We start from the raw sequence: 25,644 nt of genomic DNA on the forward strand, positions 1-25,644 counted from the left end.
GTTCTGGAAAGGGCAGCGTGAGGGAATGTGGGCAGGTTGCACCAGAGATATACATCTGAGAACTGAAGGAACATTTATTTTTAATTTAGACTTAAAAAGAAAAAAGGAAGTTATAAAATATCTGCTCTTGCTCCTGGGATTGTGCAGATGGTGCTGCGTGTTGCCTAATAGGGAGCGGGGCTGGCACCGCGTGCTTGCGGCCCCACCAGCCACGGTAGGAACCTGGAAGGCGGGTCCCGGTTCCTCTTGCTTCAGCCTCAGATGGCTCCCTTGTGTCCCCTTTGGCCAGTGTGGCGTGGTGCTCCGTTGTCTTCTCACCTCACCCTCCCTGGACTCCCATCTGCTGATTGCCTGAACCGCCTCCAATGAAGCTCATCTCTCAGCTGTTCCTGCTCCCAGGAGCACACACATGCACACCTCAGCTCCAGCCTACCACCTCCTTTGGCAGATAACCAGACCTCTCTTTTCCTCACCTCCTGCTTGGATGTGAGAACTTATCAGTTTTACACACATCTAAATACCTGTTTAAACCATCTAGTCATTTCCATGCCCAGGAGTTATAGAAGACATCCCCATACATTTTCCTGTTCGGTCTTTGTGTTTATTGTGGTTCGATGCTATATATTCAACTCTTCTGGTAGGTTCCTCCAGAAGCTGATGGAGCTCAGTGCATAGAAGATGCTCGAAAATGGGCATATAATATGACTTTTCCTTTGTACTCAGGCAGCTGAGCTTTGACAAGGAAGCCCTAGAGAGGTGGGGCTCCCAAGCCAGAAATCAAGAGACCTGACTCTTTCTCTAGCTTGCTTTGAAGCCTCTGGCAGATCACTGAATGTGTCTAAGCCTCAGTTGCCCCATTTGTAGAATATAGAAAGTAATCTTTATTTTGTTTGGACCCCAAAGTGATAAGAAAGATCTTGAAAGTGACATAATGAAAAATGCTTAGTGAAATCAATCGATTAATTCATCTCTTTAAGAAAGTGTGCCAAGGCACAGGTGCCCAGCCTGTGCAGGAGTTTGGGACAGGAGTCTGGTCAGATTGGCCAACCAGATGAAAAACCCACTGGTTACACTGTGTGTGTGTGTGTGTGTGTGTGTGTGTGTGTGTGTTTTGCATAGACTGGGTACTAATTTGCTTTAGTTTAGGTTTATCCATGGGATTTTCCAGGCAAGAGTACTGGAGTAGGGTGCCACTGGAGAAGGCAATGGCACCCCACTCCAGTACTCTTGCCTGGAAAATCCCATGGATGGAGGAGCCTGGTAGGCTGCAGTCCATGGGGTCGCTACGAGCCGAACACGACTGAGCGACTTCACTTTAACTTTTCACTTTTCACTCATTGGAGACGGAAATGGCAACCCACTCCAGTGTTCTTGCCTGGAGAATCCCAGGGACGGCGGAGCCTGGTGGTGGGCTGCCGTCTATGGGGTCGCACAGAGTTGGACATGACTGAAGTGACTTAGCAGGTTTGTTCTGAAAAATAACTCAATATCACATAAAAAAGGCATGTCATAGAAAAAACAAGTAAGTTGAAAATGAGACAAAAGGAAAGTTAGAGAAGAAAAGATAAAATAAAAGTATAAGTCCAGTTTCACACAGGACACATGCAGTGTGGTCTGTCTCCTTGGCAGATGTGGGTTGTGGAGACCCAGCCTGGACATCTTGACAGTCAGTGCAAAGAGGGACACAGTTGGATGCCCTGTGTCTATGAGATAGATGCAAACCAGATGTTCAGAAGTATAAATTTCTGATCCTGAAACCAGAAAATTTCCTCCAAGAGGATTCATAAAGGGGACCAATGTAATGGACAGTGAGTGTCCTGGACAACAGCTGTCTGGTAAATACAATGAGTCCCATGGGCCACATCTTATGATGGTCCTGGTGACCCAAACGCAGTTCAGGGGGTGCAAAGGGAACTGAGGGGGAGAAGCAATGTAGTTCATAACACACCTGTGTTATGTAAACCAGTGGGTTAAGGGAATGGGTTTCCCAACAGTGGAAAATAGCTTTTATTTCCTTGGGCTTCAGGAGGCCGGCAGACATACACATACGTACATGTACATCCCAGGGCAGGAGAATGTGCACACACACATGCATACCACACACTCATGGGCTCACTTGTCTGCCCAGCTTTGGCCTCTCTAGGCTCAACTTCCTTGCTATGGTCTGGCTCCTGCCTAGGGCACTAGGAGGAAATTCTGGGTCCCCTGGGGTTCCTTCTTGGCAGGACTGGTGGGAAAATTCCCTTTTACAGACAATGGAACCATCTGTATTGGCTTTATACCTACTACTTGGACTCTGGGAATAGAATTTAAGTTGAGATAGGAACTCCAAGGTCACCTCTTCATCCTACAGGGGAGAAAGCTAGAACCCCAAAGGGGCAAGCCTTCTGCTGGAGACCACACAGGAATAGAGCCAAAGCTGAGACCCCAGGTCCCTGATTCTCACTCCAGCACCCTAAGCTGTCATTGTGAAGAAAAATCGAGTTGGGATCTTACTTGGGGGAGAAAAATATCATAAGACAATCCTCCACTGGTGCTATGGAATGGCTTTACATTATATAATTTTATTCAAACTGATATGGGCCAATAAATATAAATGTGTATGCATTTCACTGTTTTAAAACATTTTAATGTTTAAAACATGATTTACTAATGCTGCTAAGGATGTCTAGAATTTGATTTACTGCATAGAATTGAATGTTTATACTTGTTCCTTACAGAAATTCTTGCCAAAGAGCCATTTTATCTACAGGAATAATAAATAAGTCAATATGTGGATGGCTGTGCACATTTTTTCCATATGCAGCAGCACTTGGTAGATGTTATTTTTCACACAAGCACTCAAAAGGTAAATCTCACAGACACACATGAATTCTTGAAGTCCAAGATTTGGTCAGTGTCAAGATCAGGCAATTAATCTGGACATAAACCAAAAGAATAAAGTCATTGGGTCTAGGTCTTAGGTGATATTTGGGCTTTGGGAATAATGGGTCCACACTTAATGTAACCAGACTTGGTCATATGTGTGTATTTATTCATTCATTCACACATTCAACAAATACTTATTAGACATCTATGTTTCATTCAATAGCCTAAATATAGTGCAGGTTTTGCTTCATGGGGGCCCAGAGATAATATATAAATTTCCCTACTTGTGTTGTTAAAACACTTAAGGCCTTTAAATATGGAGCTTCCCAAGTGGACCAGTGGTAAAGAATCTGCCTGCCAATACAGGAGATGTGGGTTCGATCCCTGGGTTGGGAAGATCCCCTGTAGGAGGAAATGGCAATCCACTCAAGTATTCTCGCTTAGAAAATTCCATGGGCAGAGGAGTTTGGTGGGATACAGTCAATGGGGTCTCAAAGAGTCAGACACGACTGAGCACACACCCTTTCAGTTCAGTTCAGTTCAGTTGCTCAGTCGTGTCTGACTACTTGTGACCCCATGAATCGCAGCACGCCAGGCCTCCCTGTCCATCACCAACTCCTGGAGCTCCCCCAAACTCATGTCCATCGAGTCGCTGATGCTATCCAGCTGTCTCATCCTCTGTCGTCCCCTTCTCCTCCTACCCCTAGTCCCTCCCAGCAGCAGGGTCTTTTCCAATGAGTCAACTCTTCGCATGAGGTGGCCAAAGTACTGGAGTTTCAGTTTTAGCATCAGTCCTTCCAATGAACACCCAGGACTGATCTCCTTTAAAGACTTTGAAATGAATATTATTGAGTCCTCACAAAAATTCTGTTGGACAGCTAGGGTGCAAAGAAGCCAGGTTAGCTGGGTGGAAGTAAAGGGGCTTGTTTTGTGTGTTCCTTTCTTTTTATTGTTCCCTTGGACACCAATTATGAAAATACACATGTCTGTTGTTAAAAAGAATACAGAAATACTCAAGAAGAATGTGAAGAAGTGCTGACCTGCAGGGACATCTACGTGCTGTGCTATAGATTTTTTTGATGCTTGGAGATATGTATATGTATGTGTATTTGTGTATATGATATATATGTGATGTTTTTTTCCCTTTATAAAAATGGGATTATGCTGTCATATAATTCTGCAACCATGGTTTCTTCATTGTATGTCAACTCACTTTGGGCACTGGTTTGTACAGATCAAGCACATCAGTTTGTACAGATCGAGCTGACTTTTGTTTGTGACTGTGTCCTTTTTCTTTGCTAAAGTATAGGGGGTTTCTTCTGCCTTCCTTAACCTTTTCTTTCTCTCTCGTAGGTTGTTGGTCTTCTCTTGCCCAATCAGACATTGGCATCCACTGTCTTCTGGCAGGTAACAGTTTCCCTGCGAACAGAAGGCTCCCGAGAGGGCACCCAACAAGTGCTGGTTCTAGTCCCCTTGTGGAAAGTTGCCCCATTCCGACTCCTCCCCAACCTGGAAGCCACTGGGAGAAACCCCAGGACTTCGGTCCTGCTGAGCAGGTCCCGGCAGCCCTTGGGCCAGAGGGGATGAGGGCTGGCTTCAACTGGATGCTTGTTCCGTGGCCAGTGACCCGAGGCCCTCAGCCTCATTTTGACATCAGCCTCATCCAAATCTATGGGGGAGATAATCCACCCTCAGCCCTACGGTAGTGAGGTTCGTGAAAGAGCATCACGTCCCCTGGTCTCTGCCCTTGGAGGCAGTCTGGGCTGTGGCTGTCTCAGAACAGTAGCTCTGTGTGTGTCTGTGTAGGCAAAGCAGGACAGGAAGAAAAACCTGTTAGTCTTCAGGAGAAAATGTCAGAGTCTTCCTGAAGGGGGAAAAAACTACTAATAGTGTCCATGTCTAGGCTCTGCAGGCGGTGCGGGACACTGGGCTGCGGTATTCTGAAAGGGGCCCAAGGCTGCCAGCCGCTCCAGGGCCCTTCTGGAGTGGTGTCTACCTTTGGTCCAGTCATCAATATAAAAAGGATGATGGGACAGAGGCAGTGGCCCATCCGGGGCAGTGGACCCTAGAATTCTGGGAGAGGGGGCCGGGTCTGGTCTGAGATGGACAGCTGGGTGGGATGGGGCCAGTGTCTTGGTTTGCCAGGAACTGAGGGGTCTCCCAGGAATGGGGCCTTTCGGCGCTGAAACCTGCATCATCCTGACAAATCAGGATGGCTGGTCGTACTACCTTGGGGGGTGGATGGAGCCACCATGAATAGAGACCCGTGTCTTTCTGGAGGACTGTGGCCTCCCAGGTTCAGACCTAGCTTCCAGGGAGGTGACCACAGCTCTCCTGACTTCTCCTCCCCCGCCCCTTCTCCTTGCCTTTCAGTGGCTGAACCAGAGCCACAACGCCTGTGTCAACTATGCAAACCGCAACGCTACCAAGGTGAGCATGGCAGACCGTCGCCTGGCGGTGGGCTGCAGGCAGGGTGACCCTCTCCTCTCTGCCATGTGGCATGCCTCCATCAGGGCTGCTCCTCGGGGTTTTACTGCCAGCCCTTCCGGAGGGGCCCCACCAGGGAGGGGCTGTTCACCTAGCGTGACGAAGGCCCATCACGTGGGAGTGTGGTGCCGAAGGCAAAAGGGATAAGCCCCGCTGGTTTCTGAACATTTCTAGGGCAGCCCTTGGATCAGGACAGCATTAGCCACGTGGGGACTGAATTCCTCTAAATCTGCCTCCAAGTTTGCCTGGAAGCGGCCCCGGTGCCCCAAGATTGCTGGCTGCAAAGCTTTGTAAAGGGCCGCCTGTGAGGGTGAGGGGTCTGAGAGGACTAGCTTGTCCCCCTAAAGTGCCCTGCACTCCTGGATGAGCTCACAGCAGAGGCCCAGTCATCCTTCTCTTGGCGAGGAAGGGCTGGGCTCCTGGACTGCGCTGGCAAGGCTTTCTCTCCCCGTGTCGGTGCCCTACACTTCTGTCCAAAGGCACCAGAGGAGAGGGGAAGTCTAGGTCCCTTTGGGGGCTTTCAGTCTGGGGAGGAGAAGGTCTGGGCACTTACAGCCTTGGTGGGGAGTGACAGGGGAGTCATGAGCTGGGATGAACGGAACAACTTCTGGGCCTGATTCTCCGGGGACATCGCCACCTTCTCCCGTCTAAACCTTTGGCCCACGTCTCTCTCAGATGCTCCACACCTGGACAGCTCTGCTTGGCTGGCTTCCACTCACCTTAGACCAAACATCTCCAGACTTGCTGTCGTAGTTCCGCGGCTCTCGCTTAATTTTGTGTGTCACAACTTGGGATCCACTTTCCCATAGAAATATGGAGCAACAGCCTCCTAGTGTCCTGAAAGACCTGCTTGGTTGACGAGGCCTGTGAGAGCCAGTCAGGCTGTGGCCACCTCAACATTGCCATTTCCACTGAGAACGTACTCTGGGTGCCAAACAGCCCATTCGCAACATTTAGCTTTCCTAACTGGATCTGCTTGCCCCAGCCGTAAGTGACCTATTTTGGCCCTTGCTGTCTTCTACTTCCAGCCAAATGTCTGCCAAGGACTTTTCTAGAATAGGGCAGAAGAGCAGTGGGCCCTTCGGCATCTCCCTGGACATAGCTGCTCCGTGTTTCCATGTGCGGAGCTGTGCTGAGGGAGGCATGGATCCCTTTGGCTCCCAGAGGCCTTCCTTTTCTCCTGCCCCTCAGGCTACTGGGCGGGAATGTCCCTCGTGGCTGAGGCCGTTTGCAAGGGTGGGAGCTTTGGGCACCCTGGGGTCCTGAAATTCTGTATCTTTCAGCCTTCACCTGCATCCAAGTTCATCCAGGGCTACCTGGGAGCCGTCATCAGTGCCGTCTCCATTGCTGTGAGTAGCCCCCACCCCGCGCCATCCACGCCACCCTGCTGCTCTGCGGCTGTCCCCCCAGCATCTCGGGCCAGACCTTGTCTGAGGGTCAGGGCTGGGCAAGCAGCGCGGGAGGCAGAGGTTTCTGTGTGGGGGCTGTCAGGCAAAGAAAAGAAGACCATAGGTAGAGAAGGCGACGCTTTTGTAGAGGGAGAGCACAGGCCAGTGCTCCAGGTTCGGGAGAACAGGAGGGGAGGGGAGGGGAGGCAGCGCCCGCGGGCCATGAGAAGGGCTGACAGGCCCGCCGCCGGGGCAGGAAGCCTGCTCTAGGGGGATGCATGTTTACCTGCCGCTTTCCTCAGAGGAAGCTCAGCAACGTGGCTGATGCAGCAGTGAAGGGCCTCGCAATCCAGCCCCAGGATTGGTCCAGATGTCAGCTCCCCTTTAGTCTTTGCCTGTGTTCCCTGGGTCCCCTCTTGGTGGCCTTGGTCATGTGGTCACATGTCCAAGCCCTCCTGGAGTTCTGTGAATTCCTCAAGACAGGGGCAGTAGACTCATTTTGAATCCCACAGGGCTTTGAGAATACAGCAGGTACTAAGCAGGGGAGGTTTGTAGACTGACTATGTTAGACTGACTATCTGCCCAGTTGAAGGCAGAGGGCAGGTAACCCAGCGAAGGGCCTGAGCCAGAGCCAGAGTGAAGACCAGGCTCCCAAGACCTTGGCATGTTCATCCCACCCCTGCGCCTGTCTTTGGTCCTCTCTCCATCCTGGCTGGGTGGTCTCCCATAGCCCACTCCGGAGGGTAAGAGTCACTTTACACTTTCATTATTTTATTCATTACCCAATAAGTACAGGTAGTTGGCAAGAAAAATAATCAGGAAATGCAAAATTAAAAACGTTTACACTTAATAAAAATTTGCATATACTCATCTTTTTGTAAAACCCACCTTTCCCATTGGAGAAGGCAATGGCACCCCACTCCAGTACTCTTGCCTGGAAAATCCCATGGACGAAGGAGCCTGGTGGGCTGCAGTCCATGGGGTCACTAAGAGTCGGACACGACTGAGCGACTTCACTTTCACTTTTCACTTTTATGCATTGGAGAAGGAAATGGCAACCCACTCCAGTGTTCTTGCCTGGAGAATCCCAGGGACGGGGGAGCCTGGTGGGCTGCCGTCTATGGGGTCGCACAGAGTCGGACACGACTGAAGCGACTTAGCAGCAGCCACAGCAGCATCTTTCCCAAGTCTTTAAATAAATGTAGTGGTTCACACCCATGTACTGACCCACTGGTATGGGTGATGCCCATATGGTATGGTGGTGATACCACACACCACCATTTATTTCACCGTTCTCCAAAACAGGGATTTGTGGCTGTACTGAGATGGCCTCATTTACTCTGTTCCCACGTGGACCAGGCTCACTTCCAAATACCTGTTAAGAGTGGGGGGGGTCCCCACTTCATGCCTGAGATCCCTCTCCTTTCCTTATGTCTTACCCAAGCATGAAGCCAGAATTGCCAAATCCATTTAGATCACTCATCAAGAGGCTGCTAACCCACCCCGGTGGTCCTGCAACCCAGCATGAGACTTCATATCTTTGAGGGTCATACTAATTGGGATCTCTGATTCTGGGGGTTGCTGGTCAGGGTCAGGGGACCTTGTGAGAGAGGAGAAGGGGCTCTGTCACCTTCCTCCTGCTCCTTATGATACACGGGGCCCATGGCTGTGCCTGTTTTAGTGGCTTCAAAATCCCAAGTTCCTTCTTTGAGATGTAAGGGGATGTACGGGGAGGTGGGGAGGAGCCAGGAGGAGGAAGCCACACGGGGAGTGGTCTGGCTGGGTTGGGCTGTAGTGCAAGGGGCTCGCTGTCCTGGGGGACAGCCCTCTCCAGCAGGCCTGGGGCTGCAGGGATGGGGACATGGCTTCTTCCCAGGGCTCCGGGCTCTCTGCACCCCCAGTCCTCACTGCCCCACACTTGCAGCCCTCAGTCATTCCATCCCAACTTTGTAGGGCCGGATCCAGCCCAGATTGTGGGGTGAGGGTTCTGACGCCCAAGCTGCAGAGTTCCTGGGGACTTAGGGCCCTCCAGGCTTGCTGAGCCAGGGCCTTACTCACAGGGGATGGGGCCTCGTGCTGGGCTGTCATAGCCCCCAGGGGGTGTACCTGTGCTGGGGACACCCTCCTTCCCCTCCCCTCCTAGCTGCAGAGCCCCTGGAGGAAGTGTTCCCTTTATGCCAGCCCCAAGTCCTAGAAACTTCTGTCTTTCTCATACACTCGCTCAGTTACGCCCCATGTCCTGTCCTCTCATCGTTCTGCCGGATTTCACATTTACCAGGGACAGGGACAGGCCCCGTGTCTTCTCCCCCACAGAGCGGGGTGCGGAGCAGTGCTCCATGATCACTTGTTATTAGGTTGCTGATCGATGGTTGGCTTTGGAGGCCCCTCTGCGCTCCACCCGCCAGCGGCTTGTCCCCCCGCCTGACGTCTGCGCACAGTGAGGGTCTAACTCCGGCAGATGGAGTGGAGTTTCTGACTTGGAAAATTTGCAGCTTGCTTGCTTTTCTTTTGTGTGTGTAAATCATGAAACCTCCAAAGAAAGAGGCTTTATTTTATTTTCCTTTTCCCTTGTTCTTTGGAAGCCCAGGCCTCGAGGCCTCATTAACTGATCTCTGCTTCAATTAGTGACAAATCCACCCCTCTCCCTCCTGCCCCAGGGTGAGCCTGTTAGGAGGAGATGACCTGCAAACAAGTGTCACGGCCCCAGTGGTTGGCCCAGTTCTGGCATTAATTAAAGTGAGTCCTACAAGCAGGCGGCGTGGATGAGGGCTGACAAGCCCAGAGCAGATCCCCTAGACTGAGGACCTGCTGAGTCAAGGCTAGGCCCTGTGAGTCCAGCCCTCTCTCCGGACCTGGGACAGCCCGTTTCCCCTCTCAGAAGAGCCCCTGACCTTGGGCAGCAGCCCCAAGAATCAGTCCCCACTGTGTGCCCCCTAACTGCGGTCTCCTACTGGCGGCAGGACCACCAGTGGGGGGGTTAGCAGCCTTTTGGTGAACCCTCTAAATAGATCTGGCAATGTCTGTCTTCTTACTCGGGAATAAAAAAGAAATTTCGTCTTAAGTTATTTTTGAAATCTAGCAGTTTGCTGTCTTTTAACAAAGGAAGTTCTGTCAGTGCTCGCTGTGCTTCAGTTCGGGCGTTTGTGTTGAGCGTTTCTGTGGTCACCCCCGCCGAGTCCTGGCTACTGGAGGGAGACCCAGTCATTCCCTTCAGGACTGCAAGAGTGCCAGGCCCTTCGCCAGTGCTGGGGGATGGCACAGACCCGTGTGACCTTCAAGGTGCTGCGAGGGGAAGAAGCTGAGGATATTCTGTGGTGTCACCATGATTATGATAAAAGTGATTTGGTGGGAAAGACACTGGGAGCGTCCTAATTCACACAGGGCTGACTCTTATAAGACAGGCTGGAGAGTGAGGGCAGGGCTGGCTCTTACAAGACAGGCTGGAGGGCGAGGGCAGGGCTGACTTGTAAGACAGGCTGGAGGGCGAGGGCAGGGCTGGCTCTTGTAAGACAGGCTGCAGAGGCTAGGGCAGGGCTGACTTGTAAGACAGGCTGCAGGGGCTAGGGCAGGGCTGGCTCTTATAAGACAGGCTGGAGGGCGAGGGCAGGGCTGGCTCTTGTAAGACAGGCTGGAGGGTGAGGGCAGGCCTGGGTGCTCCAGAAAGAGGGCACAGTGCCCAAAGGGGCACCAGGAGAAGGAGAGCAGGACAGATTCCAGAAGCTGTCTGGAATGAGCATGGCTGCCGTGGAAGGAGTGATGGTGATGGGGGGACGATGAAGCGGGTGGGGGTGGGGCAGCAGGGGCCGGCCATGAATTACCATGAGTGCCTTGTCAGTCCTGAGGAGAGCCCTGCCAGGAACCCCTGCCTGGGCTCAGGGGCCTGGGGCATTGCAGAGGGTGTGGACAGAAGAGGGTTGGAGGGGAAGTTGTGAGCAGTTGGCAGGGCCAGTAGGTGGACCACCTGTCTGGACACGGGGTCCTGGTTAAGAGTGGACTTGGGGCCAGAGAGGAAGGCGCAGGGCTAAAGGCTCATGGGAACAGTCAGGAGCTGGATGGCAGAGCCACAGGATGAACGTTGCTTCATGCCTGATCCTCAAACTCTTCACCTTCAGCCAGGTCTTCACTGGTCAAAGGCTTGCCCTGTTGGAGAAATGCTGACCTCTATTCCTAAAGGGCCTGGGCCCTGGAGGGTCCCTTCTGTATGCTGCTAAGTCACTTCAGTCGTGTCCGACTCTGTGTGACCCCATAGACGTCAACCCACCAGGCTCTCCTGCCCCTGGGATTCTCCAGGAAAGAACACTGGAGTGGGTTGCCATTTCCTTCTCCAATGCAGGAAAGTGAAAAAGTGAAAGTGAAGTCGCTCAGTCGTGTCCGACTCTTAGCGACCCCATGGACTGCAGCCCACCAGGCTCCTCCGTCCATGGGATTTTCCAGGCAAGAGTACTGGAGTGGGGTGCCACTGCCTTCTGTATAGGATGCAGTGATTGTCTGTTAACCTAGACAGTGGGCACAAGGAGGTATCCCAGGGGGTGCCTGGGCTGAGCCCCACCCCTCCCAGTTCCCCTTGCTTACTGGAGCTCCATGCCCCCGTGACAGTCAGACTGGCAAGTAAGCATAGTGGGTAACACTTATGGAGTGGCTTCAACTTGCCAGGCATTTCCTAAGGCACACCCTAAGCTACACCCTGGACCATGGAGGACACCCTGAGCTACAGCTCAAGCACAGAGCAAGCCAGGTGTAGTCTTGCAGAACGCCCAGGAACCAAGTATGCAGGTAGGTAGAGTGCAACCCCTTGCTACACTTAAAGAGCCCCTCAAAATTTTTGTTGCAGTCCCCTCTGGTCTCAGAGCACCTGGGAAACACTTGTCTACCAGGGGGCAGGGTAAAAGTCCTCCAGTGGGGAGCCAACAGCACAGCTTGACTTTTCCAACCTCCCTACACCACAGGGAGGCAGGAAGGAAAAAGTGGCTTTAGTCAGTAAAATAGTGTCTGTCCTTGACTTGGCTTCTGTGCCTCAGTGTCTTCATCAGCGTCCTCAGCAGGTGCCTTCTGTGGTCCAGGGTGTAGCTCAGTGTCCTCATGGTCCAGGGTGTAGCTCTGGGTATCCTCATGGTCCAGGATGTAGCTTCAGGTGTCTTCATGGTCCAGGGTGTAGCTCCAGGTGCCCTCTGCAGTCCAGGGTGTAGCTCTGGGTGTCCTCATGGTCCAGGGTGTAGGTCAGAGTGTCCTCTGTAGTCCAGGGCATAGCTCTGGGTGTCCTCTGTGGTCCAGGGTGTAGCTCAGGGTGTCCTCTGTGGTCCAGGGTGTAGCTCTGGGTGTCCTCATGGTCCAAGGTATAGCTCTGGGTGTCCTCTGTGGTCCAGGGTGTAGGTCAGGGTGTCCTCATGGTCCAGGGTGTAGGTCAGGGTGTGCTGTATGGTCCAGGGTGTAGCTTCAGGTGTCTTCATGGTCCAGGGTGTAGGTCAGGGTGTGCTTTGTGGTCCAGGGTGTAGCTCCGGGTGCCCTCATGGTCCAGGGTGTAGGTCAGGGTGTGCTGTATGGTCCAGGGTGTAGCTTCAGGTGTCTTCATGGTCCAGGGTGTAGCTCTGGGTGTTCTCATGGTCCAGGGTGTAGATCAGGGTGTGCTCTGCAGTCCAGGTTGTAGCTTCAAGTGGCTTTATGGTCCAGAGTGTAGGTCAGGGTGTGCTCTGTGGTCCAGGGTGTAGCTCTGGGTGTCCTCATGGTCCAAGGTATAGCTCTGGGTGTCCTCTGTGGTCCAGGGTGTAGCTCTGGGTGTCCTCATGGTCCAAGGTATAGCTCTGGGTGTCCTCATGGTCCAAGGTATAGCTCTGGGTGTTCTCTGTGGTCCAGGGTGTAGCTCAGGGTGTCCCCATGGTTCAGAGAGTAGCTCTGGGTGTAGCTCAGGGTGTCCTCTGCGGTCCAGGGTGTAGCTCAGGGTGTGCTCTGCAGTCCAGGGTGTAGCTCAGGGTGTGCTCTGCGGTCCAGGGTGTAGCTCAGGGTGTCCTCTGCGGTCCAGGGTGTAGCTCAGGGTGTCCTCTGTGGTCCAGGGTGTAGCTCAGGGTGTGCTCTGTGGTCCAGGGTGTAGCTCTGAGTGTCCTCTGTGGTCCAGGGTATAGCTCAGGGTGTCCTCTGCGGTCCAGGGTGTAGCTCAGGGTGTCCTCTGTGGTCCAGGGTGTAGCTCAGGGTGTGCTCTGTGGTCCAGGGTATAACTCTGGGTGTCCTCTGTGGTCCAGGGTATAGCTCAGGGTGTACTCTGTGGTCCAGGGTGTAGCTCAGAGTGTACTCTGCAGTCCAGGGTGTAGCTCAGGGTGTGCTCTGTGGTCCAGGGTGTCCTCTGCGGTCCATGGTGTAGCTCAGGGTGTCCTCTGCGGTCCAGGGTGTAGCTCAGGGTGTCCTCTGTGGTCCAGGGTGTAGCTCAGGGTGTCCTCTGTGGTCCAGGGTTTAGCTCAGGGTGTGCTCTGTGGTCCAGGGTGTAGCTCAGGGTGTGCTCTGTGGTCCAGGGTGTAGCTCAGGGTGTGCTCTGTGGTCCAGGGTGTAGCTCTGGGTGTCCTCTGTGGTCCAGGGTGTAGCTCTGGGTGTAGCTCTGGATGTCCTCTGTGGTCCAGGGTGTAGCTCAGGGTGTCCTCCTGGTCCAGGGTGTAGCTCTGGGTGTCCTCTGTGGTCCATGGTGTAGCTCTGGGTGTCCTCTGTGGTCCAGGGTGTAGCTCTGGGTGTAGCTCTGGGTGTCTTCTGTAGTCCAGGGTATAGCTTAGGGTGTCCTCTGCAGTCCAGGGTGTAGCTCTGGGTGTCCTCTGTGGTCCATGGTGTAGCTCTGGGTCTCCTCTGTGGTCCATGGTGTAGCTCTGGGTGTCCTCTGTGGTCCAGGGTGTAGCTCTGGGTGTAGCTCTGGATGTCCTCATGGTCCAGAATGTAGCTCAGGGTATGATCTGCGATCCAGGGTGTAGCTCTGGGTGTCCTCTGTGGTCCAGGGTGTAGCTCTGGGTGTCCTCTGTGGTCCAGGGTGTAGCTCTGGGTGTCTACTGTAGTCCAAGATATAGCTCAGGGTGTCCTCTGCAGTCCAGGGTGTAGCTCTGGGTGTAGCTCAGGATGTCCTCACGGTCCAGAGTGTAGCTCAGGGTATGATCTGTGATCCAGGGTATAGCTCTGGGTGTCCTCTGTGGTCCAGGGTGTAGCTCAGGCCCAGATACTCTTCTCTGAGCCTGTTGGAGTTAGGAGACCAACAGCCTGGGAATCCAGACCAGACTCTTGCCTCTCTTCTGTCACTCTGTGTGGCTTCCAGGTTGGAGGGCCCATTGTATGGACCCTGTATCAGAATCTGAAGTGTTCTGGAAGCCTGCAGATGGTGACGCTGGCAGTGACAAGTCTGAAGCAGATATCGGCTCCACATCTATCCTGGGGAGGACAAGTTGTTGTCCCTTCCTAGACAGAAGGGGTCTGATATAAATGGTTTTCCAGCAAGTGGCCAGCAGGTTCCTGTGGGGCATGGTTCAGGGGTCAGTGTTGGTTACTATTGCTAGCAAAGAAGCTACACAGCTGTGGCTGGAGCTGACTGGTATTTGAACCTGTGCACAACTCTGTCCTGGCCACCTTGGCCCTTTGCTCTTGAACCTGTTGCCAAACAACAGCCTGATTGGGGTTGCAGGACAAACTGACCTCCATAGAGGCTCAGGGCCCACCGCTTGCTATCAAGATTTTATTCTATTGAATCAATGCACGCCCTCTGGTGGGCAATTTTGGTACCTCAGAGATTCCTTGGCCTGTTCCAGCCGTTGCTCCACCAGGGCCCGCAAAAACCCCTGACCCCTTTGTTGCTGTTGTTCAGTCACTCAGTCGTGTCCAACTCTTTGCGACCCCATGGACTGAAGCATGCCAGGCTTCCCTGTCCTTCACCGTCTCCCAGAGCTTGCTCAAACTCATGTCCATTGAGTTGGTGATCCATCCAACTATCTCATCCTCTGTCATCCCCTTCTCCTCCTCCCTTCAACCTTTCCCAGCATCAGGGTCTTTTCCAATGAGTCAGCCCTTCCCATCAAGTGGCCAAAGTATTGGAGCTTCAGCTTCAGTATCAGTCCTTCCAATGAATGTTCAGGGTTGATTTGCTTTTGAATTGACTGATTTGATCTTGCAGTCCAAGGGACTCTCAAGAGTCTTCTCCAACACCATAGTTCAAAAGCAACAATTCTTTGGCGCTCAGCCTTCTTTATGGTCCAACTGTCATACTTGGTTGTATGACCACTTGGTTATTTTATTATCCACCACCCAAAAGTAGATCCTAAATTCTGACCTCATGCCCTCCCTCCTTTCAGACATGCCCCGTCTATTGTCCTCCAGGGTGCCTTGGACCCCTTATGGCAGGTGCCGTTAGTCTGCAGAACTGGCTGCAGACAACCTGGTATTTCATGTTTCTGCAGCCTGCAGAGTCCCCCTCCCTTCTTACCTGGCTGCCTCCTACCCTCCCTCAGGGCTCAGTTGGGCATCCCCTTTCTCAGAAGCCTTCATATCCCTGGGGGAGGGGGCATGCCCCCTCAAAGCCCCTCCTCCTGGCAGAGTGGATATACCATCCACTCAGGTGGCCTTAGACCTGCAGGTGCATCTGGCCCCATAGAGCTGTGTTTGCCAAGGTGGACAGCGGTGGCTGCACAAGGCAAGTCTCATTTGCGGCTCTTTTTTTTTTTCTCTGCTTCAGAAATCAGTCACTTGATTTATCTAGAAACATTTATGAAGCACCTACTCATTTCATCAGGCACCAGAAATTCCATAAAGAATAAGAATGTACACAAGCCCTGTGCCCAGCACTTTAGGGCCTACGGGGAGAGACGGATGTTTAGTAAAGTGTCCACAGATAAAAATATTTCCATATAATTCTGTTTTAAATAATACACACGTGTTACTTTGATTCCCAACATTTTAAGAAGTAAATGAATGTACTTAGGGACTGTGATAGGTATGTGGAAAGAAGAGCTCCAGGTTTCGTGAGAGGCTGTAAAAGGGGAGCCCTGAGTGAAGAGGAGGCCTCTCTGAGGGCCTGATGTTCAAGCTGAAAAGCGAGGAAGCCGAGAGAGGACAGGGCTTGCGAGAAAAGGTGGGAGAGAAGGAGGGAGGGAACTGGCTCATTGGAGGAGCAGGGCGGGGCTGAGGTGACCGGAGCCTTGCAAGCATGGCCAGGTGGTCAGGTAGGGCCGTGTGGGGCTTAAATGCAGTGAAACCACTGAGAGACTCATGCGTGTTGGTTCCACTCTGGCTGCTGTGGATTAGAAGGGTCAAGAGTGCAAATTGGGAGCCCAGTTAGGAGGTGGGCAGTTGTCCAGGGAGAAGTGATGGGTGTTTGAGCTAAATGGTGGGAGCAGAGAGAGAGAAATAGCTGTACTTAAGACACCCAGCAGACAGAGCTGGGTGTCGGGTAGCAGAGGCTCCTGTCCAGGTAGACCCCTAAGGTTCTGGCTTGAAGAGCTGAGCTGGGAATGGGAGAGGCAGACAGGATGTGGGTGAGGAAGATCAAGATGACCCTCATTTGCTGTGTGTGCAGGTGGAGTGCCTGAAGCCCATGGAGATAGAGGCATCCTGCAGGGGGCCAGCTGTGTGGGCTGGAGTGGAGGACACAGGCATTGTTCCAGTCCCATCCGGTGTCTCATCTCTGGCCTCGCAGAAGCTAGGCTGGTGTTGGCCTGGAAGGCCTCTCCTACTCAAGGAGACAGTTATCAGCTGTGTTCCCCGAGGACACTGAAGGTCTTGGGACGCGGGTCTCCCACCCCTCCCCAGTTCTTGGTGCCGGTCAGCATCTCTCTCCACTGTGGGGGTTTGCCAGACTTCCCTCCTTCCCCTCCTGCGCTCTCAGCTGCCCATGGCAAATCCAGCCTCCTGGGAGCAGAGCTTGGAGAGAGGTAGGTCCCCTGCTCTCTCAGCCCAACCTGCTGTCCACGGGTCCTGGGCTGTGGCTTCTCCCAGGCCCCCTGCGGCTGGCCCCATGGGGAATTCTTATACAAAATCCCCATCCTGTTTGTGCTCCCCTCCACCAAAATGGAGCCCCTGTTTGGTTAATTTCTATTTTGTGGTTTATCTGGAGGCTGTTAAAACAAACCCTGGGGGACCCTCAGCAGTGACTGTTCCATATCTCATTATCTTTCCCGAACCCGATTATTAGCTCAGATTTTTCTGATCGCTAGCTGCTGTTCGTGATGAGTTGTGTGCCATTAATGCCAGCTGGTTCCCTTAAACAGGACCCATCATGCCAGGGAAAGTGAGCTGGCATTCAGAGCCATCAGCCACTTGGCTTTTTAATTTTAATGGGCTCTACCAAATGTTCCAGGCCAAAGGGTCCCTGAGGAACCAGAACAGACGGGCTCCCAACCCCCAGTCTGCAGCCCACCCTGGTTCCTTCCCAGACTGTGGCCATCCTAATTGCTGGGACAATAAGGTCTGGGTCGAGGCCTCACCTGTATTCATGCCTTCTTGCCACCAGGCCCATCCTCGATGAGTGGACAGAGTGACTTCATGGGTTCCTAGCGAGCTTGCGACTACATATACCAAAGCTCTCTGGTCCCAGCCCCCTGCCTGGGGGAGACAGGCTGGTCATCATTCTGGGCTGTGCTAATCCTAGCCTCTGGGAAGCACCGTCAGCTGGTCAGCCAAGTGTGGGGAAGGGTTGACGGAGCAGGCAAGTCTGAGTGTTTGCTTCAACCAGTGGCCCCTATTCCTTCCTGCCCTCCCCCACCGCCAGCCCAGCCTGTCCCCAGAAGGCTGCCTCGGGAAGGGCTCCAGCTCCCTGCTGGCTTCTCCTGCTCCCCATTCCTCCAGCACTCCCTGTGTCTTTCCAAACAAATGCAGAGGGTTTTGAACCCAGACCTTCAGTTTTCTAGCTGCCAGGTTTAAGAGGTGGCTCAGGGGCCCCGTCTTCTCTACCTGCAGCTGCCTTCCGCTCACCTGGGCCTCGGCCCCAGGCTGGTCTCTTCAGGGAGGCTTTTGTGCTATAGACAGCCAGTCTGAAATGGCTTGTGGTCATTTAAAAAAATGGCCTGTCAGACATTCCTGACTGAGATAGAAGACAATTGGAAAGAAAATAGCACCGTGGCCAAGAGCAAAGCTTTGGAATTAGCAGACTGTGGGTTTGAGTCCTAGCATTACCTAGGACGTCTTTGAGCAAAGTTACGTCACCTCTCTGAATCTGCCTGAACTTCCCTGAATCTGTTCAAGAGCAACACGCCCTGTCTCTAAGGCTGGCAGTGGGGATTGGAGTAAGATGTTTCGTGTGATGCACTCAGCACTTGGCCTGGTATCTCCACTTGCCCCTTTCCTCCTTCTTCCTCATCGCTTACGCCTGCCTGTGTCCTCCTTCTAGACTGGCATTCTGTAAGAACATATCCCCTGGTATTTTGGAGGGCTTGGGGGTGACCATTTCTGAGTCACCAAAATAGTCACTTGCTGTTTGAGAGTGGGGAGACCTGGCCTTGGTGAATTCCCTCTGTGTAGCAGGGTTGCGGGGCCCAGGGTGGGCTGGCATCCCCTCAGCCTACCCACCTGCACTGCCCTGCCCCCTAAGTGTGTCCAAGCTGCCGTGCGTCTCCCTGCCTCTCCTTGAGCAGGCAGAGAGGACAAGAACTGGACTCTGACCACCAGCTTGAGGCTTCAAATGGAAGCCAGGCCCCCGAGAGCCCAAGCTGGGTTTGCCTGGCAGCACTCTGGCTCCTGGTGTGGGGTCCCGGGCTGCCCACGGCTGGTGGGCTGGCACTTGCTCTCTTCCCGGGTCTTACAGTTGCAGCCTGGTCTGGGCCATTTGCACCAGGCCATGGCTTGATTTGATTGCTGTGGCATCCACCCCGATGCCCTGGAGGCCTTCCCAAGGCTCTGCCTCTCCCCGACAACCCAGAAGGTGGAGGCCAGAGCCAGGGCTGCGGGTGCAGGGTGGCCTGCTGAGCCGCCGGGTGTACCAGAGAGCAGGCTGTCCGTGGTCCTGTCAGGCCAGGAGGCCCCCAGGGGAGGCCTGGCTCTGGCCTCAGTTTGGGGGAGCAGAGGCTTCTACACACCCTTCGTCTAGGCTACAGGCTCCTCTTTTGTCTCCCTGTGTCTGCGCTCATGCTTGTCTTCCCACCAGAGTCCTCCCCAGCCCAATCCCCCCTTCTCCATGATGCTCTTCCTCCAGCTGTTGCTGGTCTCTCCATCCATCCACTTGTTTGTTGGTTTCTTGATTTATTCCTCAGCCACTGCTTTGCTGAGCCTGTATTATGTGCCCAGACATCTGAAGGTGAGAACGGCGCAGTCCCTCCCCCTCAGTCTGGCCAGGGCGCCATGCTCAGAGACTCACAGGGTAGTGAGTGCTGGGGACGAGGGGAGTGATGTGCGAGGGAGCGACTTTCTGCTGGGAGAGGTGACATCACTCCTACCTAGATTCTTTCACTGAGGCCTCTTATGTGCCAGGCTCGTGCCAGGCACTGTGAGTACGTTCTCACAGCAGCCCTAGGTGCTGTCAGATGTTATCATCCCTTTTTACAGACAAGAAAGCCAAGGCAGACAAAGGTTAAATGACTCCCAGTGTTAGCGACATGGGAGGTAGAGTGCAGAGGTGGGCCTTACAAGACAGGCGGGGACTGAGCAGAGGAAGGAGGGAGTTTGGGGCACAGGGACCAGCATGGGCAAAGGCCCTGAGGTGGGAAACGCAGATGGTGTTGGTGACCAGCTGACTGGATCATGGAGAGAATGAATGGAGTGCTGGAGGAGTGGGGAAGGGAGGTTATGAAGGCCACGACTGCTGCATGGAGATGGCAGTTCTTTCACAGGCCATGGGGAGGTGGATATGATTGAACCTGTGTTCTAGGAAGATGAGGGTCAGTGTAGGGGGTGGACTGGAGTTGGGAGTGCCCATGGAAAAGGCAAGGCAGGCCCAGATGCCCCGGCCTGAGTGAAGGGAGCTAGAGTCTGAAGGTGGTCACTGAGCCCAGGATGTCCCCTGAACCCCCATCCTGCTCTGGGCGGCTCTGCTTAGCTCTCCAGTCACCTATGGGTCTCCCTGTGTTGAGCCCTCTCAGTTTGGCCAGGCCTATGGCTGGGCTCACAGTGGGACCCCAGAAATGTGGTGCTTAAGATGCTGGAAGACAGAAAAGATTCACGGACTTAGAGAATGAACTGACAGCTACCGGGCAGGGAGGGCAAAGGTTGGGGGGCTGGGAGATTGACATGTATCACTGCTATATTTAAAATGGATAACCAACAAGGTTGTACTATATAGCACAGGGAACTCTTCTCAATATTATATAACAATCTGAATAGGAGAAGAATCTGAAAAAGCATAGATACATGTATATGTATAACTGAATCACGTTAATATACAGCTGAAACCAACGCAACTTTGTTCATCAACCATGCTTCCCAGGTGGCTCTAGCGGCGAAGAACCCGCCCGCCGATGCAGGAGACGAGAAATGAGACTTTGATCCCTGGCTCAGGAAGATCCCCTGGAGAAGGAAATGGCAATCCACTCCAGCATGCTTGCCTGGAGAATCCCGTAGGCAGAAGAGCCTGGCGGTCTATTCCATTGGGTCGCAAAGAGTCGGATACGACTGAAGCGATTTAACACCCACACCCACACTCCAGTATAAAATAAAAAGTTAAAAAAAAGAAGCTGAGTAGGAATGAGGGGCGTCCTGTACTTCACCTACTTCCAGCTTATATATTCTTCTGACAGCAACCATCCTACCATCCCTTGTCCTGTCCCCAAGGAGGCTGTGTGCCTGCGTGCGTGTGTGTAGCTATCTCCAGGCCAGTTCACTGGGACGCCTGGGCAGTGAAGCTTTAAGGAGCCGCACTGGGGCTCGGCAGCCTCAGGTGGGGCTGAGGATGTGGGTCTGGGGTGCAGTTGTAGGGCAAGATGGTGGCCCTCGCTCTCTGCTCTTCCCCCGCCTGCCCCTTCCTCCCCAGGCCGCTGAAGCAGCACACACTCTCTCTGTTTTCTCTTTCGAAGGTGGGCCTTAATGTCCTGGTTCAGAAAGCCAACAAGTTCACCCCGGCCACCCGCCTTCTCGTCCAGAGATTTGTGCCATTCCCTGCCGTAGGTAAGCCTTGCACAGCGAGGAGCTTCTGTGCACGTGTGCACAGGAATGTCTGGGCACGTGGGCTGCTGGGCTCTGGGGAGCTGGAAGGCCCCTCCAAGCCTCTCTTGACACTGCGGTGGGGGGAGTTCTGCCTGGGGCAACTGGAGGAAAATGTATGCAGGTAGAAGAAAGGGTGATCGGGGTAAAGAATCCGCCTGCCAACGCAGGAGATGTGGGTTCTCTCCGTGGGTCAGGAAGATCCCCCAGAGAAGGAAACGGCAACCCACTCCAGTGTTCTTGCCTGGGAAAGCCCACAGGCAGAGGAGCCTGGTGGGCTACAGTCCAGGGGGTCACAAAAGGGTAGGACAGGACTGAGCAAGTAAACAACAAACTGAAATGTAACATTTCCTTCCATTGTGAATATAGGCAGCAAATTGCAGTAGAAAGCAGGACCGTGACTCTCCCCAGTAGAAATCACAGGTATTTTCATGTCATATTACAGTTGTTACAGAGATCTTAAAAATACCATTTGTGCTTAACACTAACCCCAAATTATAAGTTAATAGATCCACTTAAAGATCTTGTTTTTTTTTTTATTCAGTAGTTTAAAAGCACATCTATTTACTATATCACAATTGAAAAAATATTTTGATAATTTATTTCAATATAATCTCCTTGTAATCCCACTTGTTTGGCTTGTAAAGCATAAACTTTAGAGACATTATTTGGAGAGGGGTGTAGGGGCCTCGGGTTCCTGACACAAAAGAAGGTTCAAGGCTCCCACTAAATCTGGTGCTCCAAGCCCTTTATGTTTCAGGGACCTCTAATCATAGGGATGGGTAGGGGTGTGTGTGTGTGTGTGTGTGCATGTGTGTGCGTGCGTGTGTATGTGTGTAGGTGTTTTCACTTGCTTTCAGCAGAGCCTTAGCTGGTCTTGGAGTCATGAATTCACAATAGATGCTCCAGGTCTGGGCCCTGAGATCCCATAAAGCGCAGCCAGGCTCCTAAGAAGCCTACACTTTATTTGGGGAGAAGGTACAAGAGGAGAAACAAGTGTCTGAACCACAACATCGAGCCCCCCATCTGATGCCAGAGGACAAAGCTGGGGCACGCACAGAAGGGGCAAGAGGTCCCGAGAGCTCCCTGGTGCCAAGACTCGGTCTGAAGAGCAGGGTGTGAGACCAAGCTCATGGTCCCAACCCTGTTCTTTACCTCCAGGGCTCAGCTTCCCCATCTGTGAGATGTGGGCACCAGTACCTCCCTTTCCACAGCCTTGAGCTGAGTGAGGAGCAGATAAGACGGCAGACTAGCTCTGTTCTTCAGAAAGGGCTTTGAAGCACCTGAAAAGCCCCTGTGAGTAGGTGAGAGATCATTGTTGAGCAGCCCCACCTCCTCCTGGGCCCGGAGGCTAACGAACTCCCAGGACCAGCCACCCGGCTGATCCTCAGCCGACCCAGATAATTGCTATAGCAACTCCACACTTTTAATGAACTCTCAGCTATTTCTGGTGTGGGCCATTAATGGAATAACTCTTTAGATCTGACTTTGTTAAGGGGCCTAATTGAGTGAACACAGCGGCCGATCTGGTGTTCCTCGCCGTCCTGAGCTGGGGGGTCAGATGCAGCCTGAGGAGGGGGCAGCTCTCAGCTGCACTGGACTGGATCTTGGTCTCAGACAAGATGTAATCTGTCCTTGAGCCAAACTTCAGATAAGGACTCTACCAGGACCCATTGCAGCCTTGCTCGGCCAGCTATCTTGCTGTGTGACCTTGGAAGTGGTCTTAATCTCTCTGGGGGCTCCCTCAGGAGAAGGGCCCCTGCTCTCAGGTTTGACCCTTTCCGAGGCTTTCTGACCTGTCCCTCTTTGGGCTCCAGCCGATTCCTCTCCTATCTTATTGCTGAGGCGGAGTCTGGTCCAGCCGTCACAGAGGGTCTTGCAGTCCTGCGCGTCCCTAGCCAGTTGCACGGGGTGCTCATGGTGAGGTCTGCAGCCCTGATGGTCCTAGCTCACCAGGATCCTAACAGCAATGGGCCCTTTCTATCTGCTTCCTCAGACTGCTGTCCAAGTCCTGGCTGTGTGCCTGCCTTCCACACCCTGCCCCTTTTCTCCTCTCCGACATGTGGGCTTCCATCTCTCTGGCCTCCAATGCCCATCCTAGGCCCACCTACAATGGCATTTGCTGACTCCCCTAGCCAAGACGGACACAGTAGTGTTCAGGGTAAACAGGCATGCACCTCACCCCCTAGGGGCTTAAAAGCCCCCTGGTCCCCTTAAGCCACTGAATAGTTCCTGCACTTGGCCTCCTGCACCTTATCCCCTGGGGCCTCCAGCCAGACAGAGTACCTGTCTGCCCCACTGCACACTGGCAGGGCCTAGGGCCCTCCAGGCGTCCACCTCTCGGCTGGCCACCATCAAGGCCACTGAGAAGTCTTCTCAGAGCTTGTTGGTTCTCTGGACCCCTGGACTAATGGAGAGACAGAACTCATGGAGCCCTCAGTGCACATGGGGAGCAGGTTGAGGCAAGTGAAAGGGATCAAATCAAGCCCTGATTGCCAGGGTGGGGGTGGGAGGGTGGAGCAGCAGAAGGTCTCCCATTCAGGGTGAGAGAGGGTCCTGAGAGGGCCCAGGTGCCCTGTGCTCAGCCGCCACATCCCTCCCTCCTCTCCCCTGGGTGGGCTGGGGACTCAGGCTCTGGGGAGCAAGGAAGCTCTTGGGGCCAGCTGCTTCTTTCCACTGCTTTGCCCTGTCCTGATCCAGCTTGAAGTCTGGGAGGTGCCCCACTGCTGCCCAGGAGAGAGGTTCGAGACTGGGCACAGGACACCTGATTCATGCCGCACCCACCCCTCTCTGGCATCAGGCCAGACCCTGCTTCAGCCCTTCCCCGTGGGGGCCTCCGTGACAGTCACCTCAGGCCTTCCCTGGGTGTGCCAAGCCCCAGACACTCTGCCACCAGGAGCACTCTGCCACCTGGAGCACTCTGCCACCTGGAGCACTCCACCAGTTCTTCCCTCGTTTTTCAGCTAGGGCTGTGCACACGTGTGTGCGACTGATGTGTGTGCGTGAGTGTGTGCTGAGTACGTGGGAAGCCCCAAGGACGCTCTCTGCAGCCAATTCTCTCCCTCAAGGTGGTTTCAGAGCCTCACCATGCCCGGTCTAGAACAGCAATCATGTGGGAAATCTCACTTTCTATTTATATGTGGAGATGTTAGGAAAGCCGGTGAGCCCAGGAGCATGTGTGCTGGCATTGGAATTGATTGGGGACTGGTAATTAATTTGTTTAGACCTTAATTAATTCTTCAGTTCTTTCTTATTTGTGGACTGTCACGCTTAATTGTGTTGAGGAGCTGGAGCTCAGAGCAGGCCCTCCATTAATTGATGTGCAATTGCTGTGAGGTGGAAGTTAATGGTTTGGGGAGCTGGGCAAACAGTGTAATTAAAGGTCAATCGAGGAGGCGTCGGAAAAATACCCCCGCCCCCAGGTCCAGCCACCAGTCTCCACGAGCAGAGTCCATTCCAGGGGAGGCGGGCTCCACAAACAGCCTTCTTGTGAGTCCTTGGGGTGGGAGCCTGGAGGAGTGGCAGGCAGGGTCAGAGGCAGGTGTCAGTTCCATGATAGGACACCAGGGAAGGGCATAGACCCACCTGGTGAGAAGTGGGCATGGCAGGGACTGTGGCCTGGAGCTGGGAGGTGGAGGCCCGGGTGTCACCTGGCAGTGCCCCTGTGTGCCCGGCTCTGTGGATGTGGCGCGGGGCAGGGTAGGAGGCTCTGAAGGTCACCCCCCAGGCTGCCCGGCTGCATCCACGTGGAGCAGCGGACAGGTAGTGTCATGTGCTCAGGGCCCCCTCTGGGCCTGAGCCCCCGATGGGGGAGGCCTGAGCCTCAGTGCTAGCCGGTCAGCTCCTTGCACGGGAATAACCCTCCTGCATGGAGCCTCAATTATCCCTTTGTGGAAAGTGACTTCGTCGTGTGCTGTTGGCAGCAGTCCCTTACATTAAATGTCACAGCTTATTTCACTGCCATGAAGAAGTCTCTGTGTTCAGCAGGGAGTCTGCTGCTCGGGGTGTCTGGGCAGCCTTTGGGGGAGGTCTTCTGTTGCTTCATAGCCAGAGTGCCCCACCTCCACCCCCGTCTCTATGCTTCCCTTCGCCCCAGACCACGGGTCTCCCTGTCATTGATTCCCCCTTCATTTTCCCACTTGTCTCCTGGTGCTCAATCCGCCCTCTTCCTTCACCAGGATGTGGCCCTGGCAGTGTGCCCAAGCCCCTGAGGTCCATCGCTAGGCGTCGCCTCCTCCATCCCTGTGGTTGGAAGGCAGCAGGGTACACCTGTGTCCGCTGTGTCCTGGGCCTTGTGACTTACCCTCCGTCTGTCTGGCTCAGTGATACTTAATGTTGCATCCACCCACCTTAGGCAGCCTCAAGGCCCCTGAGTCACCTTTTGGACGTGGCCTCTGGCCTTGCTCGAACCCTGTCGCACTGTGGCGAATCTTGTGCCTCCCCTTCTGTCTGGGCCCCAGGCCCTTGCACAAGGCTCTGTTTGACTGGAGTGCCTGCTCTTCCCACACTCTGCCTTCTCTTGGCTGCCAGGCCTTCATTTCTCACTTCAGACACCACCTTCTCCAGGAAGCCCTCCCTGGGAGCCCCAGTCAGGATTACACCACAGCACCCTGTGTGTGCCTCTGTCTGTCCTGGAACTGCTCATTTTGTTTTTGAGTCCGCCTCCCTCATCAGACTGTGAGCTCTCCAAGACAGGGACTGGATCTCATTCATCACCAACCCCCAGCCCCGCTCTTTGCTCGGCACCTAGCGTTTGAGTAAAAATGGCTTGCAACTGGGCGCCCAGAAGGGAAACCCCACCTGATGACATTGTGACCACATTGTA

The 25,644-nt window shown here is 53.7% G+C and overlaps 1 protein-coding gene across 6 annotated transcripts in view; it reads left to right on the forward strand.

Annotated features, from left to right (window-relative positions):
• Nucleotides 1-25,644, forward strand: part of SFXN5 (sideroflexin 5) — a 126,087-nt gene that overhangs the window by 58,424 nt on the left and 42,019 nt on the right. For 3 of the 6 annotated variants that reach the window (XM_055539662.1, XM_055539663.1, XM_055539664.1), the window contains exons 7-10: nucleotides 4,222-4,275; nucleotides 5,242-5,298; nucleotides 6,639-6,704; nucleotides 20,693-20,783. In XM_055539662.1, coding sequence (XP_055395637.1) covers nucleotides 4,222-4,275; nucleotides 5,242-5,298; nucleotides 6,639-6,704; nucleotides 20,693-20,783 — 268 coding nt within the window. Of the gene's footprint in view, nucleotides 1-4,221; nucleotides 4,276-5,241; nucleotides 5,299-6,638; nucleotides 6,705-20,692; nucleotides 20,784-21,188; nucleotides 21,341-25,644 lie in introns of those variants that run through there. The other 3 variants (XM_055539667.1, XM_055539666.1, XM_055539665.1) reach the window with 2 other exon arrangements.

The sequence above is a fragment of the Bubalus kerabau genome, chromosome 11, assembly GCF_029407905.1.
Source record: "Bubalus kerabau isolate K-KA32 ecotype Philippines breed swamp buffalo chromosome 11, PCC_UOA_SB_1v2, whole genome shotgun sequence".
Lineage (NCBI taxonomy): Eukaryota > Metazoa > Chordata > Mammalia > Artiodactyla > Bovidae > Bubalus > Bubalus kerabau.